The sequence below is a fragment of the Corythoichthys intestinalis genome, chromosome 14 (assembly GCF_030265065.1).
Source record: "Corythoichthys intestinalis isolate RoL2023-P3 chromosome 14, ASM3026506v1, whole genome shotgun sequence".
In the NCBI taxonomy this organism is placed as follows: Eukaryota; Metazoa; Chordata; class Actinopteri; order Syngnathiformes; family Syngnathidae; genus Corythoichthys; species Corythoichthys intestinalis.
The window spans coordinates 3990349-4010997 of record NC_080408.1 but is presented as its reverse complement, the minus strand read 5'-3'; the positions used below and the strand labels follow the sequence as shown (position 1 = coordinate 4010997).

The 20649-nt window shown below is 40.3% G+C and overlaps 1 protein-coding gene across 1 annotated transcript in view; it reads right to left on the bottom strand.

The window, feature by feature from the left end:
• Positions 1-288: 288 nt before the first annotated feature.
• The window catches only part of esyt2a (extended synaptotagmin-like protein 2a), a 91486-nt gene continuing 71125 nt past the window's right edge, over positions 289-20649 (bottom strand). The window contains exons 14-24 of the mRNA XM_057857115.1: positions 19969-20058; positions 19805-19900; positions 17879-17953; positions 17724-17810; positions 17510-17662; positions 15089-15402; positions 6980-7078; positions 4630-4761; positions 4436-4541; positions 4295-4344; positions 289-1232 (exon numbers count right to left, since the gene is read on the bottom strand). Coding sequence (XP_057713098.1) covers positions 1187-1232; positions 4295-4344; positions 4436-4541; positions 4630-4761; positions 6980-7078; positions 15089-15402; positions 17510-17662; positions 17724-17810; positions 17879-17953; positions 19805-19900; positions 19969-20058 — 1248 coding nt within the window. The 3' untranslated portion in view covers positions 289-1186. The remainder of the gene's footprint in view (positions 1233-4294; positions 4345-4435; positions 4542-4629; positions 4762-6979; positions 7079-15088; positions 15403-17509; positions 17663-17723; positions 17811-17878; positions 17954-19804; positions 19901-19968; positions 20059-20649) is intronic.

The window sequence follows — 20649 nt, the reverse complement described above, 5'->3', positions numbered from 1 at the left end:
AAAGTCCGCTAGCCTAATTGCTATAAAATGGTAATGTTTACAGCAATTGGCTAACTTCATAGCAAAAGTCCACTAGCTTGAATGCTATATAACGCTAATATATACAACAATTGGCTAACTTGCCAAGCAAAAGTCCGCTTGCTTAAATGCTACATAATGCTAATATTTACAATAATTGGCTGACTTCCGGAATAAAAGTCTGCTAGCTTAAAAGCTAAATAATGCTAAAGTTTACAACAACTTGCCAAGCAAAAGTGATAAATAAAAGTCAACAATGAAGAAAAATGATCATTTTCCTGTTTTTATTCAAAAAAAACAAAAAACAAAAAAACATTTACAAGTCTATAAAAGGAAGCTGTTCGCGGGTCACGCCAACTTATTAAGGCACAAAATTTTCAGTGACCCGTTCAAATAAAAGCAGAGCTCAGTCTTACTTTGAAATGTGTTTCCCACGGGACTCAAATTTCAGAATAAGAGACTAACAATGAACTTAAGACTTCACGAACAAACCTTTTAAATATCGTCACTTCTCAACTTAACTGAAGGTGAAAGACGTCCGATCCGTTTTGACTTTGACTTCCCGGTCAAAATTGATCGGAAGTCAAATGAGTAAACATAATATTGCTTCTGACATTTACGTTTATAAAAAAAAAAAAATTGAAATAAATGTTGCCGTTAAATGTGCTGATACATGATGATATATTTTGACAAGCACTGCGGATGGATGAATGTTGGCTATCATATTTCTGTGTATATGTTCTCTTATTTCTAAATAAATGTGGCTTACAAAAAAAAAACATCTTGTGATATTTGATTGATGTGCAAACTGTTCACTTTGGGAACTGCTGCAATTTAAAGCTCAAGAAATAAAAAAAAATGCTGCCTGAATAATAATAAAAATCTTTGGTTTCGGCTGCATGACTTTCATCAAAAACACAATATTATCAGATAAATAAGTCCAAGTTACTGTTTGTAAGTATATATTTTCAGGAAAAAGTTATGTTTTGGGTTTGGAGACAATAAAAAAAAGTATGAAATTTTCATCAAGCATGATACGAAAGAAGCATGTATTTACAAAAAAAAAAAAAAATTTTTTTCATTTTTTCTAAATAAAGATGTCGCATTTGCGTGTGTTCCCTTTTTTGGTCTTTAGGGGCACTCTGCTCCAGGATGATGATGAAGACTTTTAGAGTTGGTGAGGCTTCCTGTGGCCATCTTCACTGAGCTCATACCTGGGGGGTTGGCAAACAAAACCTATTATTGCAAAATTAGACTCCTTTTAACGGTGTGTGTATATATTATGTATATGGCGGAAAACACTCAGGTGACTTGAAGTTCCGTTTTGAGACCCCCAATTTGGCCAAATTTCAAAATTTCAACAATTTTGAAATTTGGCCAAATTAGTAGTACCCGGGTTACAAACGAGTTCCGTTCTTAGTTGCAATGAACATTTTGAGTACCCCTAAATACCCCCTAAATCTCAACATAACTATCCGAAAACATGTATTATACGTCATAATAACCCTTTAACACTGAACGTGTCAGCAGCGACGCGTTTACGCACATCGTCTTTGAAGCTTTGTCACGCTGTAATTACATCACCCACGTGCCGCTGGTTGGTCTCATTTGAAAGGGTGGAAGTTGATGTCCAGACCAGTTTTTACTTGAAGTCAATCGACCATGAAAAACGGGAGATAATGTCATTTGAGTTTTATAGTTTTATTGCACTCATAAATATGCATTAAAACGCTGCCTGGACCATGTATCTATCTCCATATTTCCATTATTTCTTGTCATTTTTCAAAACCGAAAGCAGCACAAAAGAGCCGTTGTGTTTTCAAGAAGGACGAACCGAAAGTGATCATTTTTAATAAATTTTCAAGCGAGGCGCCAACTAATGAAAGGGAGGCATGCGAAGCAAGCAACGGCCGGTTGGTTTGAGCGAGCGACTTTGAAACGTTCAGAATGAATCTAAAACTACATTTAGCGCTAGCTAATGCATTATTTCATTAACTCAAGGAAGAAGATGAGCCGTATTTGTCGTTGTTTTCTTTGGATGAGTTGGCGTCTCGGCGAGTTTTATGTAGATGTGTGTTCGAGAAGCTTGATTGCATGTACATATATACTAGAAATGTCCCGATCCGATATCGGTATCGGATCGGCCGACACCGAAAAATTCCAATCCAGACTTCCGATCCAGTTTTTTTTTTTTTTTGAAAGTCTGGTCCGGGTTTTCCAGTGCACCGACTTACATAATCCATTCCAGTTTTTTGCTTCTGTTTCCCTAAATCCGGTCCGCATGTTACGCACACCTTCAACACACTACATTACCGTCTCCCAAATGACTGAGAGACTATCGGTAAAAATGTCAGCTGTGTGGGATTATTTCACTTTAAAGGACGACAAAGACGAAGAGGCAGAGTGCAACATATGCCACAATAAAGTCAAGCGTGGTGGTAAAGCTGTAAGACGTGTTAATACAACCAAACTAATCAAGCATTTAGCGAAATACCACCACAAACAATACAAGGAGTATGAGGAGTATATGAGGAGTATTAGGAGAAAACCGAAGACAGAAAGAAAGGTCATACGCAACCAACACTGGCAGAAACTTTTGCTACGCGTGACAAACTGGCACTTGACAGTCCCAAAGCCCAGGGAATAACAAGAGTCATTGCCGAAGAACTCATTCTGGATGACGAGCCATTATCTCTCGTGAGTAAAGTGGGATTTAGACGCATCGGACAGACTTTTTTCAAAAAATATATATTCATACATTTATACTAAAACGATGTATGTATGTATGTACTTTTCCAGCGTTATTTCACTGTGTAAATGCATTTATAATGATAAAAATATGTAGAGTATTTAAACATTGAGAAAACTTGTGTTTTTTTTCTGCCAACTCGAGGAAATTAAAATAATGTCAAATCCACTATCCACCTGTTAGAACACACATGCAAATATAAAATATATAAATGTTTATTGAATATCCATCTTACAGTCTTGTTTAACTGGGAGAATTTGTTACAAAAGACAGGCTAGAATTTGTTATCATTATGCATATATGCACTGGCGTCACCAAACGTGATCACACAAAACGTAACCACGCATCGCTCCTGAGTCCTCACAAATAAAGCATAAATTTTGTTTTTTTTGGGCTCGTGCCTACAAATAAAACATAAAATTTTGGGTTTTTTTCGGACTGGGCAAGCAAATCAAAGGGAGTGTGTAATAGTTAATAGTTTGAGGTTGTTTGTGTGTTTTGCTTTTTTAAGACAGTTTAGAATTTTATTAGCATGTTTTACTGTCTGAATATGTCATTTCTGTTTGTTATTTATAATGTTTTGTGTTTATCATTTAATAAACAGGTCAGTTTCTTGTTACCAACCATTATGTGTTATTCCAACTCACCTAATTCAGCTGGCAAGTTGTTATCAAGACTACTAAAACCCTTTTCAACATGAGTCTGACAACTAAGTAAGGAGGCTAATTAACTTTAAACTTTAATACATGCTCAGAGAGGCCGGTATCGGTATCGGCCAGTATTGGATCGGAAGTGCAAAAACCTGGATCGGGACATCCCTAATATATACTTTTGATAAGGTGATGGGTACAACACCTAACTTCACAAAGAGATATCCTCCAAACCCTTTTTGTGTTAGATGATATATATAAATTTATATTTTACACTGTATATAACCTGTTCTGACCATAGTATATGTAAAGGCCAAAAACGCCTATGGCCATACCTGCTGTTTGTGTTGAATTGTCAAACATAAAACTATTCAATCTTATTTTTTTCTATTGAATGTTTATCATAACAAGTTGAATAAATATTATCAAGTTTCAAAAGGGTTGGTCGAGCATGTTTGGTTGTCAATGGGACATCAACATTACAAATTTTGGGTCCAAAATGTGGATTATAATTAGTCAGTGAAGAAAACAACAGTTTGGACATGAAGTTCAAGGTGTCCTGAAAAAAGGGACCCAACTTGGCCATTGTAAACATTTTTTTCTTTGAAATATAAAGGCAACATCAAATGCATGCAAATTCGGCCAAAATAGGCTTAGGTGTTAAAGGGTTAATAAAATAAAGTAACAAATAAGAAACGGTAAGGTATTTTTAGCGCAACTAAAAGAACAACAAAAAAACAACTTGAGACAAAATGGCGGCAGAGACTTTCGTCGTTGTAAAGTCAAAAATATTAAATGTTTTTAAAAATACAAAACTTTATGAGAGATGAATAGAAGTACAAATAAGCAGCAAAAGATGAACGCGACGACCACTGACCATTGCGTCCAACCCTTGGCGCTGTCCTCGGGAGTCAAACTCACCAACACCTAACATAAAAAAAACAGTCTTCTCAAGAAACACGTACAGTACGAAAGAGTAGAGTTGCGCAATTTATTTTCAAATCGATAAACGAAATACCTTTCCCAGAAGGCCTTTGTGTCTGGACAGCAAGCCTCCACTGTTCTTCACAGCCACGTCCAGCGTTCTCCTGTGGAGCTCCACCAGAGATACGCTGAACTCGAAGCTGACCAGCACAAGCAAAAAAATTAAATGACCTCAAAACCTCTGGACACCAGAGGGCAGTATCATTTGAACGCCAATTTGCCACTCACGTCTGTTCGTAAACGGGGTTGAGCGTTTTCTTGAGCGTGTGAGTTTTCCTTCTTCCCGATCGCCGCTTGTCAGGAAGCAAGTAGAGGCGGACGTACGGGTCCGAGTTGTAATCGTTGAATGGGATCAGGTTCCTGAACGCAACGGGGAGGGATGATTTCAGCCGCTGGCTCTTTAAAGGGTGCTCGTTGAACTCCTTAGCTGCCATTGACGGCGCTAAATGTCTATGGCAGCCGATGAGTATAAGCTGTTCTCACTGCATTATGGGATATTTACACCAAAAGATATTAACCGGTAACATTGTATTTGACAGTGGCATCATAAGACCAAATGAACCACCATGAAGCTTTGAACCAATTGCTTCAAGAAGCTTCATTTGGCCATCACTGCTCCATTGGGGGAGACAGTCAACCTCTGCTGCCACATGCTGTCAACACTGTTGTCGTCCAACATACCTCCTAGGGGTGTGCCACCTTAGGCACCCCACGATTCGACTCGTTTACGTTTCAGGGTGCTACGATTCGATTTTTGAACGATGATCACGGAATTGACAGTTATCGCGATTATCGATGCATCGTACATTACTGATTAAAAAAGTAGCCAAATAAATTTACAGTGCCTTGCAAAAGTATTCGGCCCCCTTGAATCTTGCAACCTTTCGCCACATTTCAGACTTCAAACATAAAGATATGAAATTTAATTTTTTTGTCAAGAATCAACAACAAGTGGGACACAATCGTGAAGTGGAACAACATTTATTGGATAATTTAAACTTTTTTAACAAATAAAAAACTGAAAAGTGGGGCGTGCAATATTATTCGGCCCCTTTACTTTCAGTGCAGCAAACTCACTCCAGAAGTTCAGTGGGGATCTCTGAATGATCCAATGTTGTCCTAAATGACCGATGATGATAAATAGAATCCACCTGTGTGTAATCAAGTCTCCGTATAAATGCACCTGCTCTGTGATAGTCTCAGGGTTCTGTTTAAAGTGCAGAGAGCAATATGAAAACCAAGGAACACACCAGGCAGGTCCGAGATACTGTTGTGGAGAGGTTTAAAGCCGGATTTGGATACAAAAAGATTTCCCAAGCTTTAAACATCTCAAGAAGCACTGTGCAAGCCATCATATTGAAATGGAAGGAGCATCAGACCACTGCAAATCTACCAAGACCGTGCTTCTAAACTTTCTTCTCAAACAAGGAGAAAACTGATCAGAGATGCAGGCAAGAGGCCCATGATCACTCTGGATGAACTGCAGAGATCTACAGCTGAGGTGGGAGAGTCTGTCCATAGGACAACAATCAGTCGTACACTGCACAAATCTGGCCTTTATGGCACAAATCTGGCCTTTATGGAAGAGTGGCAAGAAGAAAGCCATTTCTCAAAGATATCCATAAAAAGTCTCGTTTAAAGTTTGCCACAAGCCACCTGGGAGACACACCAAACATGTGGAAGAAGGTGCTCTGGTCAGATGAAACCAAAATTGAACTTTTTGGCCACAATGCAAAACGATATGTTTGGCGTAAAAGCAACACAGCTCATCACCCTGAACACACCATCCCCACTGTCAAACATGGTGGTGGCAGCATCATGGTTTGGGCCTGCTTTTCTTCAGCAGGGACAGGGAAGAAAATTGACGGGAAGATGGATGCAGCCAAATACAGGAACATTCTGGAAGAAAACTTGTTTGTACTGTCTGCACAAGACCTGAGACTGGGACGGAGATTTATCTTCCAACAGGAAAATGATCCAAAACATAAAGCCAAATCTACAATGGAATGGTTCAAAAATAAACGTATCCAGGTGTGAGAATGGCCAAGTCAAAGTCCAGACCTGAATCCAATCGAGAATCTGTGGAAAGAGCTGAAGACTGCTGTTCACAAACACTCTCCATCCAACCTCACTGAGCTCGAGCTGTTTTGCAAGGAAGAATGGGCAAGAATGTCAGTCTGTCGATGTGCAAAACTGATAGAAACATACCCCAAGCGACTTGCAGCTGTAATTGGAGCAAAAGGTGGCGCTACAAAGTATTAACGCAAGGGGGCCGAATAATATTGCACGCCCCACTTTTCAGTTTTTTATTTGTTAAAAAAGTTTAAATTATCCAATAAAAGTTGTTCCACTTCACGATTGTGTCCCACTTGTTGTTGATTCTTGACAAAAAAATTACATTTCATATCTTTATGTTTGAAGCCTGAAATGTGGCGAAAGGTTGCAAGATTCAAGGGGGCCGAATACTTTTGCAAGGCACTGTATTTGAAAAGGAAGGACTGGCCATGAATGCACATCTTTCCGCCATCAATGGCAGCCAACGGGTTCATTGACATAAATGCATGTTTGTGTCGGTTACCTGCAAGAGTGGACCGTCACCACCAATTTGTTCTTCTGGGAGCTGTGTCTCACTGTCAGCTGGATCTCCCCCAAGGGGAAGTAGTTCAGTCCAGAACCACTAAAAAAAAAGGGGGGGGGGGTGTAAAGCCATTACAATATCAGCACATGCCATCATTTTTGCACTATAAACTGCTACTTTTAAAGAGGACGGATAGCCACTGTGTGCTACAACAAAGCTGCTATTGCTAGCACTTATAGCCATTAGCCTATAGTGCTGGCCAAAAGTATTGGCAGCCCTGCAATTCTGTCAGATAATGCTCAATTTCTCCCAGAAAATGATTGCAATTACAAATGCTTTGGCAGTAATCTCTTCATTTATTTTGCTTGCAATGAAAAAAAAAAAACACAAGTGAGAATGGGGGGGGGAATTAAATGATTATCATTAGGGATGTTCCGATCATGTTTTTTTGCTCCCGATCCGATCCCGATCGTTTTAGTTAAAGTATCTGCTGATCCCGATATTTCCCGATCCGACTGCTTTTTCTTTACTCCCGATATCATTTCCGGTAATTTTTCATATACATTTTGGCAATGCATTAAGAAAAAAAATGAATAAAAGTCGGACGAATATATACATTCAACATACAGTACATAAGTACTGTATTTGTTTATTATGACAATAAATCCTCAAGATGGCATTTACATTATTAACATTCTTTCTGTGAGAGGGATCCACGGATAGAAAGACTTGTGACTTTGTATATTGTGAATAAATATTGCCATCTAGTGTATTTGTTGAGCTTTCAGTAAATGATACTGCAGCCATGCTCCAATGCATGATGGGAAGTGGAACCATGATGGGAAGTAAAACCTTGACTGTGCGTCGTGCTACCAATGGATATATCTTCTCTGCTTTGGGAAATAACTTATGGTGTTAAGGCAAAGATCAATTGCCACCTTGCTTCCCCACATTGCTTCACATGATATTTCTAATCATAGGGAGAGGAATTGCAAGGTTTTAGACAATTGAAGAAAGGCTCCAAAGGCTGCCAAAATTCACTCTACTCATTTGCCTTTTATCTCCTTATATAGGTAAAACAGCTCTTTACAGATTGAGCGCGACAATGAGTGAGAGGGTCGAGCAGCGCATATATTAACAGCGTTAAATATTTTAACGTGACACATTTTTCAATAACTTAATTGCCGCCGTTATTGGGATATTTTTGATAACCCAATCTTAAGCCTTAAACTAAAGACTCCTGATGAGTGTAACATATTATGTCTGTAACGTTAAATACAATTAGAAAACGACTTAATCAAAATATATATATATTAAAAAAAGGCATGGCCGATATTTTTTTGCCGATTCCGATACTTTGAAAATGACTTGATCGGACCCGATCGTCTGATCAAGTCATTTCTCTAATTATCATTTTACACAAAACTCCAAAATCGGGCCAGACAAAAGTATTGGCACCCTTTGAAAAATCATGTGATGCTTCTCTTGATTTGTGTAATTAACAGCATCTGTTACTTACCTGTGGCACATAACAGGTAATAGCAAAAACTAAATCACACTTAAGTTGACTCAACCTCTGTCCTGTGTCCTTTTGTGTACCACATTGAGCATGGAGAAAAGAAAGCCCAATGAAGCAAAATTGTGGGGAAGCATGGGCAATCTCAAGTCCATCTCCAAAGACCTGAATGTTCCTGTGTCTACCGTGCGCAGTGTCATCAATAAGTGTAAAGCCTCTGGCACTGTGGCTAACCTCCCTAGATGTGGACGGAAGAAGAATTGATGAGAGATTTAAACGAAAGATTGTGCGAATGGTGGATCAAGGACCTTGACTAACATTAGAGCTGGGAATCTTTGGGCACCTAATGATTCGATTACGATTCAGAGGCTCTGATTCGATTATAAAACGATTATTGATGCACCCACCTCCTTTTCTTTCTTTTTTTTTAATGTTTTGTACATTAGTTCCAAAATTGTTCAAAAATCCTCTCAGGCTAAACCAAACTACAATTTCAATATCAAGTTAACACATAACAGTAAACAAATATACAAAAATAACAGTAAATAAAAAACTCCAGTCCCCATTCTGTATCAGCAGCTTTAAACTACATTCAATTAATGTTGTGAATCAACTGTTGCATTTGTTAAAATTGCTCCCGTTATTCCATAATTTCCCTTCTGTCTACTTCTGTCAAAGTTTTAACACTATTTCATCATTTAAAGATAGATTCAAGACAATATTCTGCCGATTTAGGACTATTTTAGATAAAAAGTTAATTAGGTTTGCAACAACAGAGCCTTCTAGAGAGGTCTACTGCTTTAAGATGGCGGCTGTTTACTTACGCCGGAAAGTGTCATTTCGCATCTCTGTTCAATAATACATGTTCTTACACCGCCGTTGTCTGTCATTTTGCATCTAGTTCTACATTTATGATATCTACTGTAGCCGTATGTTTGTAGCAACTAGCAACTGGGCGTTGTTTGTAGCCGCTTTCGGCCCGAGTCAGGTATGATTGTTTTTTTTTTTTTATACAGTGCCTTGCAAAAGTATTTGTCCCCCTTGAATCTTGCAACCTTTCGCCACATTTCAGGCTTCAAACATAAAGATATGAAATTTAATTTTTTTGTCAAGAATCAACAACAAGTGGGACACAATCGTGAAGTGGAACAACATTTATTGGATAATTTAAACTTTTTTAACAAATAAAAAACTGAAAAGTGGGGCGTGCAATATTATTCGGCCCCTTTACTTTCAGTGCAGCAAACTCACTCCAGACGTTCAGTGAGGATCTCTGAATGATCCAATGTTGTCCTAAATGACCGACGATGATAAATAGAATCCACCTGTGTGTAATCAAGTCTCCGTATAATGCACCTGCTCTGTGATAGTCTCAGGGTTCTGTTTAAAGTGCAGAGAGCATTGTGAAAACCAAGGAACACACCAGGCAGGTCCGAGATACTGTTGTGGAGAAGTTTAAAGCCGGATTTGGATACAAAAAGATTTCCCAAGCTTTAAACATCTCAAGGAGCACTGTACAAGCCATCATATTGAAATGGAACGAGCATCAGACCACTGCAAATCTACCAAGACCCGGCCGTCCTTCCAAACTTTCTTCTGAAACAAGGAGAAAACTGATCAGAATTGCAGCCAAGAGGCCCATGATCACTCTGGATGAACTGCAGAGATCTACAGCTGAGGTGGGAGAGTCTGTCCATAGGACAACAATCAGTCGTACACTGCACAAATCTGGCTTTTATGGAAGAGTGGCAAGAAGAAAGCCATTTCTCAAAGATATCCATAAAAAGTCTCGTTTAAAGTTTGCCACAAGCCACCTGGGAGACACACCAAACATGTGGAAGAAGGTGCTCTGGTCAGATGAAACCAAAATTGAACTTTTTGGCCACAATGCAAAACGATATGTTTGGCGTAAAAGCAACACAGCTCATCACCCTGAACACACCATCCCCACTGTCAAACATGGTGGTGGCAGCATCATGGTTTGGGCCTGCTTTTCTTCAGCAGGGACAGGGAAGATGGTTAAAATTGACGGGAAGATGGATGCAGCCAAATACAGGAACATTCTGGAAGAAAACCTGTTGGTATCGGCGCAAGACCTGAGACTGGGACGGAGATTTATCTTCCAACAGGACAATGATCCAAAACATAAAGCCAAATCTACAATGGAATGGTTCAAAAATAAACCTATCCAGGTGTTAGAATGGCCAAGTCAAAGTCCAGACCTGAATCCAATGGAGAATCTGTGGAAAGAGCTGAAGACTGCTGTTCACAAACACTCTCCATCCAACCTCACTGAGCTCGAGCTGTTTTGCAAGGAAGAATGGGCAAGAATGTCAGTCTCTCGATGTGCAAAACTGATAGAAACATACCCCAAGCGACTTGCAGCTGTAATTGGAGCAAAAGGTGGCGCTACAAAGTATTAACGCAAGGGGGCCGAATAATATTGCACGCCCCACTTTTCAGTTTTTTATTTGTTAAAAAAGTTTAAATTATCCAATAAATGTTGTTCCACTTCACGATTGTGTCCCACTTGTTGTTGATTCCTGACAAAAAATTTAAATTTTATATCTTTATGTTTGAAGCCTGAAATGTGGCGAAAGGTTGCAAGGTTCAAGGGGGCCGAATACTTTTGCAAGGCACTGTATATATAGCGGCATGAGTTGAACATATTTACTCTCGGTCTGTTCCTCATTGCGTTCCAAAGACCGCGCTGACTGTGTTTTACTTCCGCTTTACCTAGTATAATTCAATAATCGGAATTTGGATATTTGTGAATCGTTCTCTAATCTTCCATGGCCGAATCACAAATAATCTAAGAATCGGAAATTTCGCACGCCTCTAAATAACATCCAAACAAGTTCAAGCAGTCCCGCAGTCCGTAGTGACGGGATCTGTCGTTCACTTGAGTAAACGAATCCATTCCGGATCGTTCAGTAAAAAGATTCGTTCAAACGAATCGTTCAACGAATCGTTCGCCCCCCTCATCTCCCTCCCCGCCCAAATGAATCGTTCGGTTAGTGAACGGGAAGTGACGTTGCCGAACGAATCACCAAAGACCGCTTCGCAGTATAACTGAACGGGAAGTGACATTCTTGGTCCCTCCCTCTCTCTTGCACACAGGCTCCTCATTGACCGCTCGTCGTAGTTTCAGTAATGAGTGACAGGCGATATCATTCTGCTTTCACAGACAGCCTCGTCTCCCTCCCGCTGCTGCAAAAGCGAGGGAGAACTTCCGCGTCGTCTGTCCTAGTTCTATGGGCTCAAAGTCATGGCTCGTGCTTGCATTTCGATTGAGGACACGGTTAAACGTTTTCCTTTTGTGGGGGGAGCGGGGGGTTGGGGTCGGGGGCGCACGGACTTTCTTTAGCATGTTCTCGATCACATTTACAATGCTTGCTGTCACGAAAATCAAAATAAATCGAAAGTTAAATTTCAAAATATGGAACGACCAACACATCATATTTACCTCTCGCTCTGTTGTATTTTTGTTTTTATGCTCATCACTATTATTTTTAGTTACTATTGTTAAAACTATAAGTGTAAATAGCTAGTTGTTGAATGTGCTGCTCTGAAATAAAGACAATACTACATTTTGATATTTGACAGTTTAATTGCAAATCAGTATTAAGATGATCGTATTGAATTTTTGCAGTGGTATTAATAAATAAAATAATCCGGTCAACTCCCCTGTCGTCCCCGCATCTCAGATCGTCAAATGCTGACGAGAAATGATTGCTTGCTCTTTACGATGTCGCCTTTCTACCCTCATTAGTCTGTTAAGAAAAATGTAGACATATTGCGACATCTCCCGTGTCTGCGTGCGTTGTTTTGGGGCGCTTGAGTAGCGCATGATGGACGGATTGACATAAATTGTCAAACCAACCGACACGCTCTGACACGAAAAAAAAAAAAAAACACTCGGAAAAAATTGACATGTATATACAGTTTCATTGCAAATCAGTATTATGGTGATCGTATTGAATTTTTGCACTGACTGGTATTAATAAATAAAATAATCCGGTCAGCTCCCCTGTCGTCCCCGGATCTCAGATCGTCAAATGCTGACAAGAAATAATTGTTTGCTCTTTACGATATCGCCTTTCTACTCTCATTAGTCTGTTAAGAAAAATGTAGACATATTGCGACATCTCCCGTGTCCATGTGCGTTATTTTGGGGCGCTTGAGTAGCACACGATGGACGGATGGACATAATTTGTCAAACCAACCAACACCTGACACGAAAAAAAAATAAAATAAAACACTTGGAAAAAATGGACATGTATATACCGTTTCATTGCAAATCAGTATTATGGTGATCATACTAAATATTTTTTTCTGTGCACATATGAGGTAAATATCGCTGCCATGAAGCCTCCCTATAGTGACAGTTCTTTGCCCCCTTCATTGCCGTCACGCGACCGCAGCTCAGCTTTTGCTTGCCTCGGAGCTACCCGTGTTTTAAATTACTGTAAATTTGATAGTCGCGAGTCTGTTGAGAAAAGTAGTACACTAAACCATGCTAGATTTGTGTGGTGTTTTTGTCTTTTTGAGCTGCATTTGATAGGCTCCACGTTAACAAATATGTGACAAAGTCCTTTCCTTTCATTTTTTGATTCGTTCACCGCATATTCATTACTGGAAAGTCAAGTTAGCAGCAAGCTAGGTCAGGAACCGGAGGACCGAGTCACTGAACGGGAAGTGACAAAACTCAGTCTTGCCCCCCTGTCTGCACGCTGGCTGCTCATTGGCCACACGTGGAAGTGAGTGACATACGCCCTGATTCTGTTTCCCTCCCCTGCCCGCGATGAGGCTGGCGTCTGATTGGTCGTGTGCGATGTCAGAAGACGCTGCCGCTTGCTCAACGCCCTCCCACGCAGTGAACAAGCACCAACTTCATAGAACGAATCAGTGCAGATGGTGATTAGTTCGGTCTCGTTCACCCAAACAATTCGTTCAAAAAGAACGAATCGTTCGCGGCCGATACAACACTAGCAGTCCGAGGGTACAACAGTGTCAACCCATACTATCCTTCGGCATCTGAATGAATAGGGAGTCTGTGGTAAGATACCCAGGAAGACCCCACTTCTGACCCAGAGACATAAAAAAGCCAGGCTGGAGTTTGCCAAAACTTACCAAAGAAAGCCAAAAACATTTTGGAAGAAGCTCTCTGGTCGGATGAGACCATAGTAGAGCTTTTTGGGAAAATGCATCCACATAGAGTTTACAGGGGGGAAAAAACAGAGAAAGAAAAGAACACGGTCCCCACATTCACACATGACGGAGGTTCCCTGACGTTTTGGGGTAGCTTAGCTTCCTCTAGCACTGGACTGCTTGACCATGTGCATGGCATTATGAAGTCTACCAACAAATTTTGCAGCATAACGTAGGGCCCAGTGTAAGAAAGCTTGGTCTCCCTCTTCCAGCAGGACAATGACCTAAACACACTTAAAATACCACTAGAAAATGCTTTGAGCGAAAGCACTAGAGACTTCTAAAGTGGCCGGAAATGAGTCCAGACCTGAATCCCATAGAACACCTGTGGAGAGATCTGAAAATGGCACCCTTCAAATCTCAGACCTGGAGCAGTTGGCCCAAGAAGAATGGTCTAAAATTTCAGCGGAGCATTGTAAGAGAAGCGGTTGTTCGCAGTTATTTCGTCGAAAGGTTGTGCTATCAAGTACTAGGCTGAGGGTGCCAATACTTTTGTCCGGCCCATTTTTGGAGTTTTGTGTAAAATGATATTGATTTAATATTTTTTCCATTCTCTTTTTTGTTTTTTCATTGCAAGCAAAATCAATAAAGATATTACAACCAAAGCATTTGTAATTGCAATTATTTTCTGGGAGAAATTGAGCATTATCTGATAGAATTGCAAGGGTGCCAATACTCTTGGCCAGCACTGTAGCCTACCACGGAGATTTTCAAGAGGACTTTGTCCGCTGGAAGGTGAGATAAATTGTGTTGTTTCCTTTCTTTGTAAATTTAGTGACTTTTTTGTTGTTGTTGAAAGTGAAGTGTTATATGGTGAGATTGCCTCAAAGAACACGAGTGGTTTGTGGCTCCCTCTAAAGGCAGCAGGACGTACTTGGTGTGCTGATTTTAACACGTGCGCAATTGATTTTTTTTATTTCATGTTTTTATCAAAAACAGTAAAAAAAAATACAGCAAATATTTCATTATTTTTTTTACATTTATTATTTAAATGTATATTTTGATTTTAAAAATAAAAGAAAAATGAAGTCTTTTTGAGCTTAACTTTTTTAAAAATATTCTGGAAAAAAAATCAAGTGAAAGTAATTTTTCACCTATTTCTGGTTTTTACTTTTTTTTTTTTTTTTAGTAATTAAAAAATATATCACATAGTTCCATAATATATATATATATATATATATATATATAGTATATATAATACTTTTCTCAGTGCATCATTTTTTATTCCATTGCACGTTGCTTGTTAAAATATCGCACTCTGATTAATAGAACACTAAATAATGTATGTACATACGATACAATGTATCGCAAAAACTATAATTAACTTACTATCGAAATAACGGTTCGCGTTCTGGAAATTGATTTGGAGAATCTGTGCCTACTTTTGCATCTGCTGGACTCTCTGGTGCAGCTCCTGAGCCGCCAACGGGTTGGAGATGTCGGAAGCGATGCTGGGCGTGGCCTCCTTGCCCCCGTCCAGGAAGTGCTGCGACCCCGACTGGGACGAGCTACGGCCCCTCTCGGCCGGGTGCGACGCCCGCTCTTCGTCGTCCCACCGGCGTCGCCTCAGGACGTCCTGGGCAGACGCGGAAGCCGAGCGCGGAATGGGGTCGGCGGCCGGATCGGACGGGTCGGCGGTGGCCGCCTTCTGGTCCTGCTCGGTCCCGGTGGAGGTGTCTTTATCTAGACATAACACCTGAAAGTGAAATAAACAGAAAAACAAACTGCTGTGAATTGGAATGAGTCACTCGTGGACATCATCGCTGCCACCAAATTTTGGTAGAACCTGTTGGTTCCAATCTCCTCGGGGGCAAGGCACCGGGGGACGATGAGATCCGCCCGGAGTTCCTAAAGGTTCTGGATGTTGTGGGGCTGTCATAGCTGACACACATCTACAAAATTGCGTGGACATTGGAGACAGTGCCTCTGGATTGGCAGATCAGGGTGGTTGTCCCCGTTTTTAAGGAGAGGGACCGCATCGTATGTTCCAATTATAGAGGGATCACACTCCTCAGCGTCCCTGATAAAGTCTATTCAGGGGGGCTGGAGAGGAGGGTCCGTCGGGAAGTCGAATCTCGGATTCAGGAGGAGCAGTGTGGTTTTCGTCCCTGCCGTGGAACAGTGAACCAGCCTTACACCCTCTCAAGGGTCCTCGAGGGTGCATGGAAGTTCCCCCAACCGGTCTACGTATGTTTAGTGGATTTGGAGAAGGCGTTCGACCGTGTTCCTCGAGGAGTCCTATGAGGGGGTGCTTCGGGAGTACAAGGTACTGTACCCCCTGGTAAGGGCTGTTCCATCCCTGCTAGAGTTTGGTCCACATTGGAGAGACAGCGAGAACGAAAATTGGTATTTGGTATGTGGCAAAATGGCTTTTGGCACGTGGCATTTTTTTTGGTATGATTATATTATATTATATTATATTTGGTATGTTGCCATTTTTTTGGTATGTGGCACAATGGATTTTGGCATGTGGCATTTTTTGGACGTGGCAAAATGGCTTTTGGCACGTGGCATTTTTTTGGTATGTGGCAGAATGGATTTTAGAATGTGGCATTTTTTTGGTATGTGGCAAAATGGCTTTTGGCATATGACATTTTTATTTAGTATGTTTCTTTTTTGGTATGTGACAGAATGGATTTTGACATGTGGCATTTTTTGGATGTGGCAAAATGGCTTTTGGCACGTGGCATTTTTATTTGGTATGTGGCATTTTTTTGGTATGTGGCAGAATGGATTTTGGCATGTGGCATTTTTTGTATGGGGCAAAATGGCTTTTGGCACGTGGCGTTTTTTTGGTATGTGGCAAAATGGCTTTTGGCATATGGCATTTTTGGTATGTGGCATTTTTTGTATGTGGCAAAATGGCTTTAGGCACGTGGCATTTTTTTGGTATGTGGCAAAATGGCTTTTGGCATATGGCATTTTTTATTTGGTATGTGGCATTTTTTTGGTATGTGGCATTTTTTTGGTATGGGGCAGAATGGATTTTGGCATGTGGCATTTTTTTGTATGTGGCAAAATGGATTTTTGGCATATTGCATTCCAATTTGGTATGTGGCAGAATGGATTTTGGTATGTGGCATTTTTTTGTATGTGGCAAAATGGATTTTGGTATGTGGCATTTTTTTGGTGTGTGGCAAAATGGCAAGTGGAACGTGGCATTTTTATTTGGTATGTGGCATTTTTTTGGAAACCGGAAAAATGGCTTTTGGCATATGACATTTTTATTTAGTATGTTTCTTTTTTGGTATGTGACAGAATGGATTTTGACATGTGGCATTTTTTGGATGTGGCCAAATGGCTTTTGGCACGTGGCATTTTTATTTGGTATGTGGCATTTTTATGGTATGTGGCAGAATGGATTTTGGCATGTGGCATTTTTTTGTATGGGGCAAAATGGCTTTTGGCACGTGGCATTTTTTTGGTATGTGGCAAAATGGCTTTTGGCATATGGCATTTTTGGTATGTGGCATTTTTTGTATGTGGCAAAATGGCTTTAGGCACATGGCATTTTTTTGGTATGTGGCAAAATGGCTTTTGGCATATGGCATTTTTATTTGGTATGTGGCATTTTTTTGGTATGGGGCAGAATGGATTTTGGCATGTGGCATTTTTTTGTATGTGGCAAAATGGATTTTTGGCATATTGCATTCTAATTTGGTATGTGGCAGAATGGATTTTGGTATGTGGCATTTTTTTGTATGTGGCAAAATGGATTTTGGTATGTGGCATTTTTTTGGTATCCGGAAAAATGGCTTTTGGCATATGCCATTTTTATTTGGTATGTGGCAAATTTGCCGTACCCGCAGAGCCAACTTCAACTTGATGCAGCAGCCGGGTCCCGAGTTGCGCATATGAAACTGTTGGTTGAGCGTCATGTCCGGCGCCTCCAGCAAGCGAGTCAGAGGCACGGCCAGCGTCCCCAACGAGCAGTCGTCGTGCTTAGCGTCTTTCACCTAAAGGAGAGCGCTCGGGTGAGAAAAGTTTCTAGCCGGTTGACGGAGAACTCCTCCGTACCTCCACCTCCAAATCTTGAGTCCTGGGGTTGTGGACCAAGAAGGAGAAGGCTTCTTCCCACACGGGCTCATTGGTTTTGTAGCGCGTCTACAATTCAAATCCATGCAAATTGCTTCAGTTTCATCACCAAGCTCATTTCAATGGACTTTGCTCACCTTGCTCTCGTGCGACTTGTGACCCACTCGGAGCTGGACGAACGGACTGGGATCGCTGGTCACTTTCTTCCCGGCCTATGCCAACAGAATACGATACAAAAGCGATCACTATTTGCTATGAAAATACTTGTGCTGACGAAATCTTTAGCCTGTCTATAGGCTTTCCCATCAGGTGTTAGCATCGAGCTAAAAGAGTTTCAAACACTGACGTCTATTACTGTCAATAGTTAATTGAATAGAACCCGTTGGAATTTGACGTCTTGTAAAGCTCAACAAAAGCAAGACGCATGCAGTTGGAAGTCACGGCCTCAACTCACAAACAAGCTGCGGTAGAGTGAGGCCGTGTTCTCGCAGAACACCAGGGCGGCGGCCCGCCGCTCGGAAAGATGCCCGCTGCCCACGTTGCCCTCAAATACGCTCTACACGTGCCAAAGCAAGAAGAAAAGGAGACGGAGGAAACGCAAGCAAGAGAGGGAGATGGCAAATGATATGGAGCAAAGCGAAGGAAGTACCCAGAAAATGAATTGAAATGAATAGCAATCACATTACAAAATTTGGGGTGTCATGAGGTCAAAGGTTACAGGAACAAAGTGAATTGTTTGTGTTGAAGATAACTCAACGGGATTATTAGCATACTTGCCGCATATGATTTTCAAATGAAACGGAAGATTCAATTTAGGGGTCATGAGGTCAAAGGTTACAGGAACAAATTGAATTTGTGTTTAAGCTAACTCAAGAATGAAGAAAGGAAGGATTATTATACTTGCAGATAATGATTTTCAAATGAAATGGTAGAGAACATTAAATGTGGGGGTTATGAGGTCAAAGGTTACAGGTACAAATTGAATTTGTGTTCAAGCTAACTCATGAATGAAGAAAGGGATTATTATCATACTTGGAGCATGATTTTCAAATGAAATGAAAGATGAGTTTAAATTTAAAGGTCGTGAGGTCAAAGGTTACAGGAACAAATTAAATTTGTGTTGATGATAACTCAAGAATGAAGAACAGGATTATTAAAATACATGCCGGATATTATTTTCAAATGAAACGGAAGATTGGATTTAGGGAACACGAGGTCAAAGGTTACAGGAACAAATCGGATTTGTGTTGAAGATAACTCCTAAATGAAGAAAGGGATTATTATCATATTTACGGCAAATGATTTCCAAATGAAATGGTGGAGAAGATTTAATTCGGGGTGTCATGAGGTCAAAGGTTACAGGAACAAATTGAATTGTTTGTGTTGAAGATAACTCAAGAATGAAGAACGGGATTATTGAAATACTTGCCGCATATGATATTCAAATGAAACGGAAGATTCAATTTAGGGGTCATGAGGTCAAAGGTTACAGGACAAAATTAAGTCTGTGTTGACGATAACACAAGAATGAAGAACGGGATTATTAACATACTTGCCAAATATAATTTTCAAAAGAAACGCAAGATTAAATCTAGGGGTCATGAGGGCAAAGGTTACAGGAACAAATTGAATTTGTGTTTAAGCTAACTAAAGAATGAAGAAAGGGATGATTATTATACTTGTGGCAAATAATTTTCAAATGAAATGATAGAGAAGATTAAATCTAGGGGTGATGAGGTCAAAGGTTACAGGTAAAAATTGAATTTGTGTTCAAGCTAACTTATTAATAAAGGGATTTTTAACAAACTTGGAGCATGATTTTCAAATGAAATAAAAGATTAGATTAAATTTAGAGGTCGTGAGGTCAAATGTTACAGGAACAAATTGAATTTGTGTTGACGATAAGTCAAGGACAAAGTAAGGGATCATTATCATACTTGCGGCATATGACTTTCAAATGAAATGGAAGAGATTAAATTTAGGGGTCATGAGGTCAAAGGTCTCAGAGGTCAGATAAGGAATTTCTAGGTCTGCATTTTGATTCATTTGAATTTATCACTCACCGGCAGGTTTTTGGCTGAGTCCAAAAAGACGATGAGCAGCGCCGAGGACAGGCCGTCATTGGCCTTGCCGCGGTCGGCGCGGATGCTAGCCAGGGCCTGTCGGGCGGGAAGCGGAACGGAAAGTCAGGTGACGCGCGTGGCGGCTCGTCACCGCCGTTTCTAACCTCCTCTAGCTTGTCAGGCGTGGTCATAAGAGACAACCATTCCAGCTTCAGGTGCAACTTCCCGGTAGCCACATCATCCAGACTGAACCACTGGACATGGAAAAAAAACAACACTGCTAGCTCTTAGCCTCTCAATGGTCTTTCGCATTATGTGTTAGCATTAAGCTAGCAGGGGTTACTCATTTTAAGTCATTTGGCTGCCATGACGGCGCTAGACGGCCAATCCATTTTGACTGGGAGGGGCAAATGAACCAATGTTAACTTGGGCAAGATTAGCATTTACAGCTAGCCCTCCCAGTTTAAATGAATTAGATATCATTGTAAGTGACAGGCAAAGAGGTAACATTATGAAATTAAAATAATAATTTAAAAAAGAGTGTTAGAGTGTTATTGTCGGCCATGATTTTTTTTCATTAATAAAAATTCTATTTTATTAAATTTTTATTCATTTAAAAATGCTAATTTAGACCTGGCATCCACATTTGTGAACGTTACATTTATTTTGGGTCATGTAAACAAAATATTGTGGCTTATGAGACATAAAATGCAACGTTTTTGCATGTAGACGCCAGGTCTTTACGAGGATAAATTTTGTTTTTAAAATAGCAAAAATAATCACTGCCCCTATAAAAGGTTAAAAGCAAGTAACATTGAACGTCTATCTCCCTCAATGTGCAGCCA